At 41.2% G+C, this 13,751-nt stretch overlaps 1 protein-coding gene across 3 annotated transcripts in view; it reads left to right on the top strand.

Annotated features, from left to right (window-relative positions):
• Positions 1-2,199: 2,199 nt before the first annotated feature.
• The window catches only part of NALF1 (NALCN channel auxiliary factor 1), a 708,506-nt gene continuing 696,954 nt past the window's right edge, over positions 2,200-13,751 (top strand). Inside the window, exon 1 of one of the 3 annotated variants that reach the window (XM_071081060.1) lies at positions 2,200-3,793. In XM_071081060.1, coding sequence (XP_070937161.1) covers positions 2,879-3,793 — 915 coding nt within the window. In that variant the 5' untranslated portion in view covers positions 2,200-2,878. The remainder of the gene's footprint in view (positions 3,794-13,751) is intronic. The other 2 variants (XM_011747616.3, XM_011747615.3) reach the window with 2 other exon arrangements.

A 13,751-nucleotide genomic window follows, 5' to 3' on the forward strand; every position in this document is an offset into this window, starting at 1 on the left:
TTCTATTATATTCCCTATATCAGTCCTTCAAAAATGCTGGACTAGTGAATATCACAAAACAATAAATTAGTAATACAAAATAAAAATGTTAGGAAGATGCTATAAAAGGAAAATACTGATTATATCTGGGTGTTGACACCACCATGACTTTTTAAATTGCTCTTTTGATTTTTATAACTTTTCTGCAATGCACATAGTGTACGTGTATAATAATTATGTCAGTGTGAATGTATGCACTCATTTACATTTAGTTAAGAGATATTGTGGCATGTACAGTACAGACCTGATTAATAAACAATCTGGTTAATAAATAACAATTTTGTCTGTAGCATGAGGAAAAAACTGACATTACTCAGAAATTCAACACATTGAAATTGAAAGTACTAGAATGATCTACTTACACAAATGGTCTTTTAAAACACTACATGATACTTGAGTAAACCAGCAATCAAACTGGACGCAGCTTTTTGATGATCATTACCTATAGTTTGTAAGAACTGAAAATTTTTAGGGGTAAAATTTAGTGTATACTGTACCTTATTACGCAGCAGAAGAGGCTAGTAGGTCGAATCCTGCCCAAGAGGTTTTGCAATTTTCTTTTTAAAGAACACCTACTTCTCCCGCATCCCCAACACCCACAGCGCTCCTTAAAGGAAAATGGATATGGATGCCCCATCCCTTTGGTTTCTCAATGCATTTTACTTAGAACGAGGTCACCTAGTAAGACCCATGTGATGAATGTGCACCCGGGCGGAGCATGAGGGTCCTTGGAAAGCACCGCAGGGAGGGCGACACCGCAAACCGCTTCCCACGCGACCCCCGGGGAGAGCCCGGGCAGCGCTGCCCTCGGTGAGCACGGGCAGCGTCTGGCACCCACGCAACCTCCTGCTTCCGCGGGTCTGGCAGGGCGAGGGGCGGAGTGGGCAGGATCTTCAGATCAAAGGAGACCGATGCTTGCCCAGGGCATCCAGCGTAGGAGCCGGAATCGAGGTGACCCCGGATTTTCCCAGAGTGTCTGTTGCCTTCCCTTCTCAGAACTCCGAGAGCCAACGCTAAGGGGCACCAGAGGCTCAGACTGCGGCGGCGACTCGCAGGCACCCAGCTCGCCCGCGGCTGCGGAGGACCTCGGAGAAGCCCACCCGGGAAGGGGGCTGGGCGCAGGCAGCGGGGCAGGGGAGGGTCGGAGTCGCTCCAGGGGGTCCAGATCCGAGGAGGAGCCCTCGGAGACGCGGACGGTGCACGCGGAGGGCAGGGCTAGGCAGTGACCCCGGGTGGCGCAGGGCTTACTGTTTCTTCCTAAGACTCTATGAGGCCACTTCTAATCGTTTACTTTAGAATAGGAAAACATGGACAAATAGGTGGCTGTCACTCAGGCAGCTACACCGTCGATGCAGGTGCACAGGCGCGCGCGCGCGCCATTCGCCCGTGTCACACAGCAGGACGGAATAACTGCACGCACTGGGAGCGATGGATCTCGGGGTCCGGGATCCGAGACGTATTCAGAGACCAAATGTCACCTCATCCCTCCTCTAGCCAATTCGAGTTTCCTCCGCGGACCCCCACCTTCCATCCGAAGTGGCTCGGTCCTTAGTTGAGAGGACTCTTCCCAGACCCTCGCCCCAGTAGAGACCTCTGCCCGGGCGCCTGCAACTCGGACGCTTTCCGGAGCTAGAGCGTGCGGGCGGCGCGGCCGCGAGGAGCCTCCCCGGCCACGCCGCCCGCAGTCTGACTTTTATTTTTCTCTCCAGTGATTAAAACAAAATATCGTGGACGGGGGGACGGAAAGGAAAGAGCAGGCGCCTGAGCCCGGGGAGCCGGGCGGGGAACCCTGGGCGCCGCGGCCCCGCCGCCGCCCGCCCCCGCGCGCCTTCGCCCTCCTCCCGGGCCGAGCCGGCGCCACTGCGCCAGGATGGAGCGAGCTCGGCGCGGGAGGAGATGACGCAAAAGGCAGCGCTCCCCCCAAAAAAGTGTTTCTCCAGGACGAAGATGGCGGCAACTTAGCCCGGGGACTGAAGATGACTGTGGCTCTCGGGAGGCCCAGCCCAGGCGATTCGGCCCGGAGCTCCGCGGGAGGCGGCGTCAGCAGTCGGAGCCCCGGCGGCGGCGCCCGCGGGCGGCCCTGCGGCAGCGGCGGCGGCGGCAGCACTTAGAGCGCGGGGTGGGGGGTGGGGGGGAGGGAGCGCCCCGCCGGAGGCAGCCCAGGCTCCGGACTCTGGGAGAGCCAGCGCGGAGCAGGAGCGGGAGGCGGAGGAGAAGAAGAAGGAGAAGGAAAGGAAGGAGGAGGAAGAGGAGGAGGAGAAGAGGAGGAGGAGGAGGAGGAGGAAGGGAGGCGCTCCGGGCGCCGTCAGTGGGCAGCGGAGGCGCGGCATGCCCCTGGCAGGGGAGAGCGGGCTGGGCTCCGCGGGGCCATGGGGACCCGCGCGCTGACAATGCCTGGGTGACCGGAGCCGCGCTAGCCACCCCGTCACCTCTACCATCGCCCCCTGCACCCAGCCTCGCCACCGGCCACCAGCACAGCCTCCTCCGTCTCTCTCTCTCTCTCTCTCTCTCTCTCTCTCTCTCTCTCCATTATTGTTTCCCACTCTACAGAGGATGGGGTCGGCTGATGATTAGGTCGGAAGCAAGTCAGACCTTCCTTCAAACCTGGTAATATTTATGTAGGCAAAAGAGACAGAGAGATAAAAGAGAGGGAGAGAGAGAGGGAGAGAGAGAGAGAGGAGAGAGGGAGAGGGGGAGAGAGAGAAAGAGAGAGAGAGGAGAGAGAAGAAACGGGAGGAGGGGATAAGGAAATTAAACCCTTTAAGTCAATGCATATTGTGGTGACACCGGCACAGGCGCCCTCACGGTGGAGTCGGCCAGGGCTGTGCGTTCCCAAAATATGACCAGGGGTGCTTGGATGTGTCGGCAGTATGACGACGGCTTAAAAATCTGGTTGGCAGCACCCCGAGAGAACGAGAAACCGTTCATCGATTCCGAGAGGGCTCAGAAATGGCGACTGTCTCTGGCATCTCTCTTGTTTTTCACAGTCCTGCTCTCTGATCACTTGTGGTTCTGCGCCGAGGCCAAGCTGACCCGGGCCCGGGACAAGGAGCACCAGCAGCAGCAGCGGCAGCAGCAGCAGCAGCAGCAGCAGCAGAGGCAGCGGCAGCAGCAGCAGCAGCAGCGGCGGCAGCAGGAGCCCTCCTGGCCCGCGCTCCTGGCGAGCATGGGGGAGTCCTCGCCTGCCGCCCAGGCACACAGACTCCTCTCCGCCTCCTCGTCCCCCACCCTGCCCCCCTCCCCGGGAGACGGCGGCGGTGGCGGCGGCAAGGGCAATCGAGGCAAAGACGACCGGGGCAAGGCTCTTTTTCTAGGAAACTCTGCCAAGCCCGTGTGGCGCCTGGAGACTTGTTACCCCCAGGGCGCGTCCTCGGGCCAGTGCTTCACGGTGGAGAATGCGGACGCGGTGTGCGCCAGGAACTGGAGTCGGGGGGCGGCCGGGGGGGACGGGCAGGAGGTGAGGAGCAAGCATCCCACTCCGCTCTGGAACTTGTCGGATTTTTACCTTTCGTTTTGTAATTCCTACACACTTTGGGAGTTGTTCTCGGGGTTGTCCAGTCCCAACACTTTGAACTGCAGTCTGGATGTGGTGCTCAAGGAAGGCGGCGAGATGACCACCTGCAGGCAGTGCGTCGAGGCTTACCAGGACTATGACCACCATGCTCAGGAGAAATACGAAGAGTTTGAAAGCGTGCTCCACAAATATTTACAGTCGGAGGAGTACTCGGTGAAATCCTGTCCTGAAGACTGTAAGGTAGGAACCCTCGGGGGTTTCCCCCTTTCCTGCACTTTCCTATCTCTGTTTGCTCGTTTGGGGTGTTTTCTCGAGTTTATTATTATTATTTTTTTGAGCTCTGGTTTTGTTACTTTGTGTTTTCTGCTGATATTGAGAGCTTGGCTTGCTGTTTGAGTTGAGAATACCTGGTGGATTGCTGGTGGACTGACTAATGCCTTCTTCTGGGAGTCCTTGGAAGATCAGGGAAGTCCCCGGTTATCTGAGATAATAAAGCTGGCACTTTAACTGTTTCTTACATCCATGCAGTTGGCTCAAACTCTGTTACATCTTTTAAAAAATGGAAGTTGAAAAAGTCTTGTCAGGAAGATAGCAATGAGACTGCACACTGATGCTCACAGGTAAAGTCAGAAGAGTTAGAGACAGGCATGTGTGGTTTGCAATATAGATCTGCGCACAGGAACGCTCTCATAGTGACATCATTAAGTTGGTTGAACAAGAGAAAGTGGTTGTAGTTGTTTCAGTAGTTAAAAAAAAAAACCCTGTTTTTACAGGGGTAGTTCTGGTCAGAAAGTCTGGGGGCCTACCTGAGGATATTTACTTTTTTAAAGTTTCCTGTTTCCTCTTGGACATTTGTATAATTATTGATCTGGGACTCACTATGAATGAAAAGTTGCAATTAGGTGTCTAGTGATTGATTAGCAATAGGCTATTTATCAGACACCCTATGTAATTAGCTTGATTTTCAGTATGCTTTCCAGAAGTATTAAATGGCAAAACGTTGATGCTATAGTTAAAATTTACTGAAATATTTAATAGTCTGTATTATATTTAAGCTCTCCCTGTTCAATGTAATAAAGAATATAAGCCTTGCTGATGGGCAAATGGGAAGCCTGCGCAAGTTTCTTAAGAATTGGTCTATGGAAATGTAACCATAGGTGCAGGTTTTAATAGGAGTGTCTCTGTCCGTGGTGCTGAAACGATATTTAACCAAGAGCTGTATTGAAGATGAGGATACTGCAGTGACCTTTAGTAGGGAAGATGTAATGACAGAATCTCTATAAGCCGTAGTGTTTTGTTCCAAGGGCAATTTCTTACACAGCACAATAAACTGGTACTGCTTTTCAAAGGAAACAATACACCACATTCTCTCTCTTTCTTTCTCTCTCCTACTTTCCCAATCCTATATACAAACAGAACAACTGTCCCTCTGTCTCACTTGCGTTCTGCTGGGAAAATGAAGTCAAGGGTGGTATAGATCAAATAATTCTGTGACTTTTTGATAAAAGAACTGGACTAAGGGATGCTTATTTTAAATGAATACAGTTGAAGGGCCATATTTTACTTTGGGTGGATTAGTTGTGCTTTTGACAATTAAACTCAAACTGACCTTGCCTTATTATCATTCTTTAAGACCAGAAACGCAGCTCTCTGAAAATAGTAAGTCTGAATTTACAACATTAATTTAGAGTGGTACTTCACTAGACAAGTGTATCTTAAACTTTTCTATCTAGCTTTTTAACCATATCAGTTTAACTTATGCCTGGGAATAAAACTTTAATGGTAGAAATTAATAATGAATAACTACTGCAATTATTGCATAGTTATTTATTTTGACAAGATATGTTGCACTGAAATTGTAAAAAAAAGGGAAACTCTATGTCTGCTAATTCTACTACTAATAAAAATATTGTAGAGGTTTCAGTATAGTTGCGTTCCAGAGTGGTACCCTGTAATAATCATATTTCCCTCCTTTCCTGCACATAAACCCTAATTTCTGATAATTTTCATTTGTACAACTCAACTCAGTATTTAAAAGATAGTCTGTATTGACAATGGACTGCAGCATATTTTCAAATAAGCATGCCAAATACATCTTAGTTTAAATGTTCAAGTAAATGTATTGAAAAGTTTTCTTTCCCCTTAACCTAAATTACATCTCAACTGTATATTTACATCATTGACATCATCATAGCGATAAAGTATAGTGTAAGTTAACTCATTTATAACGCTATTGCCTACTTCTGGATTATGTTTTTGTGTAAAGTAGAAATTAACTGTATGCACAAAAAAGCACATTATAAAAACCTTAATTTCTTTAAAAACTTATTCTTCACATTGATAAGTAAATGCAGACACTTGACTTCTTGTCACCACACCGGAGAATTAATTACATGTTACGTCTTGCAGACATTTATTGGTTGTGCGGTGTTTTTTTGTTGTGGTTTCTTGTAAACTTGAAATATTTATTCCATAATAGCTGTTGTCAAAATTACAGGTGTAGATTTAAAGTGTGGTGTTCTTGGTTTAAGACTCACAAATCAATTGATTATATGTAGAAAGGTAGTAGAAGCATAGTTTCTTGTTTAACATGTAATTTCTCTTTGATTCGGAAACAGCTACAAACACATTCACATATAAACTGTAATACATGACTTAAAATGTTTTTGTCCTCGAAAGACGTGCCTGAGTTTCTTTCTGAATACTTTTACTTATTTCAGATGGACTTATGCCTATGAAATGACTATCATTAGGAGCCTTCTTCAAGATGGAAGTTCTATGCAAAATTTTTCCTTTCTGAAGGCATCTGCAAAGTCATAGGCTACATTAAAAGTAAATGTATTATATTTATGTAATTGGTAATATTGTCATTAAAAATTAATTTTAATGTATAACTTATAAATATATTTATTAAGATTGTAGAGAAAAGAATACATAAAATCATGTGGGCACCACAAATTATTGGGATTCATATTTTAGAAAAACTATATTAACTTTATTATCCTCATTTACAATTAAATGAGTAATGCAGTGATTTCTAAATTTTAGAGTTAGGATGAATTATTACTTTCCAGTTATATATTCTCCCCTCATTCAGAATTGCTACATTTCATATAAAATAAAAATAAATTAAATTTCATTTTGATTTAAATTATTTAAAAGGCTTTTTGACCAATTATTCTGAAGAAACCCCTTAGAATAGATCTAATAGAATTATAGTGTCTCAAATTTATAGTAATTGCTGCTCAAGCATAGATTGGATGTACTTCTATATTGCAACGTATCATTGAAAAAATGTGCACTCAGTAATATTTCTAAATATTCTGATAAATGTAAATATATGCATTTATCTGGGAAATTATTTATGGATAAATAAGGAACACAAGATATTGACTATATCATTACTACTATAGCATTTTGCTGCATTACATAGAGTAGCAAATATTACAGTAGTAATTTTCCCTTGTAGTTTACAGTATTATTTAAAACAATGTTTTCGATATGTAATAAAAAACTGACAAAGCTACCAAAATTTTTAAGTTTGACAATATTAAAAAATGAAATATTCTAAGTTACAAAAGTACAAATATTTATTATAAACATGCTTGATTTTTACTTAAATACAGATTTTCTCTTATACATGCCATTCTTTAGTTCCTGATAATTTTTGCAAATAAATATAACATAAACTTTTATTTTACAGACAAATTTCTATAGTTATTGATAGCTTTATTTAGTTACTATTCCCTCAAACCATTGGTCAATGTAAGTGGGTTTGAGATTAGATTGCAAAATAAATCATTGTACCGTCTATACTTTAGTTCTCTCAGTATAAATTGTAATTTTTGTTCTCTCAAGAATGTATGAATGCTCACATTTTTATTTTACAATCTTATATTAAAGCGGATTATATTGCTTATTTTTATTTAACACACACTGACCGAAAGGATACCTTGCAAGTATTAGGCATGTATAGCAGAGCTCTCTCATTTGTATCACCCACCAACATTACCCAACTAATTTGAGAACATAGAGTTTGGTTTACATAACGTACAATTTGAAAAGAAAAAAACGTATTTCTTAAATTCTTATGTATTTTAGTGCTTTAGTGCTGCACACTGAAGATTCATAAAGAAATAGTTCTCACTCTGTCACCCAGGCTGGAGTGCAGTGGCGCAATCTTGGCTCACTGTAACCTCCACCTCCCAGGTGCAAGCGATTCTCCTGCTTCAGCTTCCCGAGTAGCTGGGACTACAGTTGCGCACCACCACACTTTGGATAATTTTTTGTATTTTTCACAGAGACACTGTTTCATCGTATCAACCAGGATGTTCTCGATCTCCTGACCTCGTGATCTGCCTGCCTTGGCCTCCCAAAGTGCTGGGATTACAGGTGTGAGCCACAGCGCCTGGCCAAGAAAGTTTTTTAAGAAGAAATCAAATATCTTACAAATTTTTTCACTTAAATTTTGAACCAAAAATATTTTTCTCTTGACTAAGTGCTATTGTAGTATCATGTCACTCTTCAGAAGTGTGGAGTACACATCTATAAATAGAACCTTTTAATATTCTATCACTTTATTTACAAATAATTTTTATAATGGAATTGCTTCTCTACAAGATCAGTCTGACCATGCAGATGACTACTTAAAATTTTTTTTTATTGATACCTAATGGTTACACACATTTTTATTTCTTTAACCATTAGTAAAGCTATTTATAAGGTTGAGAATATCACAATCATTTTAGTTTATGGTTTATCTCCATGTACAACTATTGATTTATGATTTGCATTTTATTTTTGTAGAAAGATATTCCAAATTATATCTTATTATTAAATATTTGTTTTCTCACAGACTGTGGAATACATATTTTTAGTTTGAACTTGTAACTGGGTCAAACTAGTGGCTACATAGGTATGATCACAAAGTTTAAATAATTGCTGATATATATTGTTTTTAACCTCTTTTTTTAGATGAAGTTAGTGTCTGCATATACACGGTGAATTAAAGAATTAACAAAGGAAATCAAGCAATGCTCTCATTCTCACTCTCCTCCACATGTAAATCATAATTCATTAACATGTATTTTTACCAGATTTAATGTACAAGAACAAATTTATGGATAACTGTTTCAAACAAAAGACTATTTTGATTTGAAAGATGTGAACTGTTGTTTTAATTTTATTTCTCAATTTTCTTTTAAAATATTTATCCCTGTGTTGATCTCACAATGACTAAGCAGCAAATATTTTGTTGTTTCTATTGATTTACATTGCAAATATATTTTTTTCAGTGAACATATACTCTAGATTAGTGGTCTTTGGGGTCACAGTGGAATATCCTGGAAAGCTTTGAGGGCACTAAGGCCAGGGCATCCCCAATCCTAAGAGATTCTGATTTTATCGTCCTGCTGGTGTCATGGGTCTGGGCTCTGTCAAATTTTCCCTGGTGATTCTGATGTGCAGCCAAGGTTGGGAACCACCATTCTGGTTCACAGTGACAATTGATATGGAATGACTTTCAGCTCCTATGTCTCAGTAGTACATAATAATCCCATTTGCTCAACTGATGAAAGTAGAACTCAGGTATTTTTAAAAAGTGGTAATGGCAATAAGACATAGCCCAAGGGCAGGGAACAAATTTCTATTGATGAGACTGAGGAAGTGCATGAGAAGTGAACTAACTGGATTTCAGGGTTAGGGAATGTGCCAGAAGGGATCATGGAGAGAAGGAGGTGGATGTGTGTGGAGGGCCAGAGTTTTGACTACTTAAGGTTGTGTCAGGCGACTGTGGATTTTCTATATTTTAGCCAAGGTTGTAATATCAGTCATCTTTTTTATTTTTTTAAGTTTAATTCATGAGATACTATATAAAGTTAAATTTAAATTTTATCTAATAAGAAAGCAAGCATCATTACAATCTGCATAGTTGAATTTCGCCAATGTAATGCTTTAATTTACTCTGAATGTTTTTTTCTTTTTTTTTTTGAGATGGAGTTTTGTTCTGTCGTCTAGGCTGGAGTGCAGTGGCATAATCTCAGCTCACTGCAACCTCCGCCTCCTGAGTTCAAGCGATTCTCCTGCCTCAGTCTCCCAAGTAGGTGGGATTACAGTAGCTGCGATTATAGCCTTCCACCATGCCTAGCTAATTTTTGTATTTTTGTTGAGATGGTGTTCACCATGTTGGCCGGGCTGGTCTCAAACTCCTGACCTCCAATGATCCACCTGCCTCGGCCTTCTAAACTGCTGGGATTACAGGCGTGAGCCACTGCACCCGGCCCACTCTGACTCTTTAATACTGGAAATGAGAGATGGTTAACATGAGTCCTTTCTTGTCAACAAATTGTTAATGACTTACAGACATCTTATACTGGAATGCATGAAAATATTTAATTATTGGGTAGTTTTTAAAAAAATTCTTGGGCTTTTAAGGTGTTAAAATATGGTAGTTGATTTTCCCCACTGGAGGTTTTCTTTTTACATTGAGTCATTTACAAACAAAATTTATAGAAGCTATCTCAGATGGTTAAAGATCCTGCAAAAGATAGATGTTTAATACCTGTTTAATTACCATTATTGATCTTAGCAGTAGAACATGTGTGATGGGTGAATGCAATAATCATTTCTTTGGAAATACATGGGGATTTTGTATGTCAGCCGCTTCACTTTGCACAAGAAGGAAAATGAGTTCCATCAACATTGTGAAATAGATGACTTAGCCTCTTCACCTCTCAGTTTTCCTTTCCACCTTGTCAATGTGCCTTCTTTCCATGGCTGGGTCCTCTCCTGCCATTTGTTAGCTGCATTTCCAGAGCCTGTGTACCATGGGAAACTCGAAATTCAGAATTCTTTCTTTTCTTCTCTGTACCTTCGCCTTCATCAAAGAAGATTGATCTCTTTCTTATTGAGCTGTCACTGACTTTGTTTATTTGAATAGAAAACTGAACTAAGATGTTAAATAGATGATCATGACAAAGTATTAGCTCCTACAGAAAATGACTTAAATCACCCAGAAATTTAAGCCCTAGAACAATCTTTAATAGCAGGGAACAAGCTTCAGAATTTATTAGATGTCAGAAACTATTCTAATTTGTTTAATCCTCACATCAACTTTATGAGGTAAGTATTATTACAAATTTTACAGATGGGGAATGTGAGGACATAAAGTTAACTATACCAAGGTCAAACAGACGAGTTATTTGTTTGTTTGTTTATTTATTTATTTATTTATTTATTTATTTATTTATTTATTTTGAGACAGAGTCTCTCTCTATTGCCCAGGCTGGAGTGCATTGGCACAATCTCAGCTCACTGCAACCTCCGTCTCCCAGTTCAAGTGATTTTTATGCCTCAGCCCACTGAGTAGCTGGGATTGCAGATGTGCCTCACCACAAATGGCTAATTTTTGTATTTTTGATAGAGATGGAGTTTCCAAATGTTGGCCAGGTCTTGAACTCTCCACCTCAGGTGATGCTCCCACCTCGGCTTTCCAAAGTGCTGGGATTACAGGCCTGAGCCACTGCACCCAGCCAAGATGGGTAATTTAAATATTAGGTTCATTTCATCACTGTAAGTGTTTTCTTTTTCCTTTTGATTAGAAATATTTACAAACATCCCAAAGAATTAAGAGATTATTATAATAAACCTACATATAACTGTCTCATAAATTAACAATTATTAAGAATTTTGCCATATTTGCTCATTCTATTTAGTTTTAATTTATCATCAAAAACATTTGTCAGATGATATAGAAAAAAGAAGAGAGAAATGTGAAAATTCTGGGCAACTAGGATGGATGGCCAGGTTTATCATTGTCAAAGTCTTAGGTAACCTGAATATGAATGAATAGTGTGAAGATCAGAAGAACACTTAGGTTTCTGATTTCACGTTTAGAGCTGAGTAGAGAAAGGTGGGAGGGAAGTAAACTTTGGAGATCAATGATAATTTCTACGAATTCATAAATTTCAGTATGGCAGAGTCTCTTAGTCTGGTTGGGTTGTGACAAAATACCACATACTGCATGGCTTAAACCATAGATACATATTTTCTCACAGATCCAGAGGCTTCAAGTTCATGACCAAAGTGCAGACAAATTTGGTGTCTAGGGAGGGCTCTCTTCCTGGCTTTCAGATGGCCACCTTCTTACCAAGTCCTCATGTGGGGTTTCCTCTGTGCATGTGTAGTGAAAGAGCAATAGGTTGGGATAGGATGAAGTTGGGATAGGAGAAGCAATAGGTTGGGATAGGATGAAACAGAGATCAATTCAAAAGTTGCTGCCTTTCTTAGGAGTAATAGGATGGTCTTCTAAATCAGTACTCTTCAGAAGAACTTCGTGTGATGATGGAAGTGCTTTATTTTCTGCCCTGTCCAATGTGGTAGCCACTGGCCACATGTGGTTATTGAGCACTTGAAATGTGGCTGGGGTAAATGAAGAGCTAAAAATTTAATTTTATTTAATTGTAATTAGTCCAAGTTTAAATAGCTCCATGGGGCTAGTGACTATGATGTTGGACAGAAAATTCTAAATGACTACAGTGGCCGTGGAAGTGGAGAAGAAAGGCCACATTCAGGAAGCTTTTCTGAGTTCACATTTACAGTATGTAGTAATCAATTTTATTTAGAGGGAGAATATGAAGTAAGTTTTGTAAAGTGTGAAACTGGAGATATGTTTGTGACATTTAAAAAATTATATTAATTTTAACTCAATTGTATCTTCTGGGATACATGTATAGAACATACAGGTTTGTTACATTGGTAGACATGTGCCATGGTGGTCTGCTGCATCCATCAACCCATCACCTAGGTATTAAGCCCCATTTAATAGGAAATAAAGGAGGAAGAACAAGTTGAGACTGGTGAAAAAAGGGAGTTCATTTTTGAAGATAATGATAGCAGGAGCTGTCCAGTAGATGGTATGCCACTTGGGCAGGGAGCTTGAGTGCGAAGTCCACTCTCTACTTGTTGGTTTGATCTGGAAGCTGTGGGCAGAGATTAGATGACTTAACCAAAACACGCGATGTGAAGAGAACGCCAAAGATAAATCCTGAGGAAAAGCAACAGTTAAGGGAAGGGTTTGGCAGAAAATGGACCAGGGAAAGAGACAAAGAAGGAAAAAGGAATGACGGTGAGAATGAGAACAAGACATAGGAATAGGAAGGGTGGGATTGAGAGAGAGAAAAAGAGAGCAGGGAGAAGGAGAAGGATGGAATCATGAGACTGTGATGATCTGAAAGCCTAGGTAAGGATTTTAAGCCAGATACAGAATCAGTGTCCAACATTGCAGAGAGGACATGTGGGATGAAGCCTAGAAATAGGTCACTGAATTTGACAAGTAAGTGTTGGTCACTTTACAAGAGTAGTTTTAACAGAATGGTAGGAAGAGATGTCAAAATGTGACGGATTAAGGAATGAACTGGAGATAGGAAATAAAGACTAGTCCAAACCTCTCTTCACTAAGTTTGGCACTGAAACAGAAAGAGAACAGAATAAGTGGGAAGATGGATGTGAGTTTACAGAAATAAATGATGTATGATGGAATAAACTTTAGAATATGTGTAACCTTTGATCTAAGATCCAGATGGGGGTATGTGATTGAAGGAATATTAAGGACGAATTAATGATGGCAACAGATGGAAAAGAAGAGGTGATGGGTTCTTTTTTTGCTTTTTTCTCTGCCTTGGGGAAGAGGAGAGGTTGTGTCTTGTACATGCTGCTGTACATCTAAGAACCTTTATTTTCTTGTTTATGTTTTAAACAGGAACAATGATTTACTTTCTGAATTTCTGAAAATAAACACATAGTGAACTTGAATATGTTTAAATGCAGTAGAAAACTCATTTTCAAATGATATAAAATAATTATTCGCTTTAAATATGGAATCAGCAACAATTATATAGTATGTATTACTATAAATTATTTTCCATCAGAAGGTGTTGCCCTGAGATATAATGGCAAATTTCTATAACCAACTGAATTAAATATGGCTAGCTGTTTCTTGGTTTCCTGAGAAATATTAGTATGTGTAATAGAAAATTATAAAGATAGAAATTAGTTTTAACCCTAATAGGAAAGCATAGTAAAATAGTTTAAAGAATGATTGAGGATAGACTGGTTCAACTTCCAGTTTCACCATTTATTAGTCATATGACATTGCTCAAGTCACTTAAAATAAGGATGTGAATACCTCTCCTATACCAAT

Source organism: Macaca nemestrina, chromosome 16 (assembly GCF_043159975.1).
Source record: "Macaca nemestrina isolate mMacNem1 chromosome 16, mMacNem.hap1, whole genome shotgun sequence".
NCBI lineage: Eukaryota > Metazoa > Chordata > Mammalia > Primates > Cercopithecidae > Macaca > Macaca nemestrina.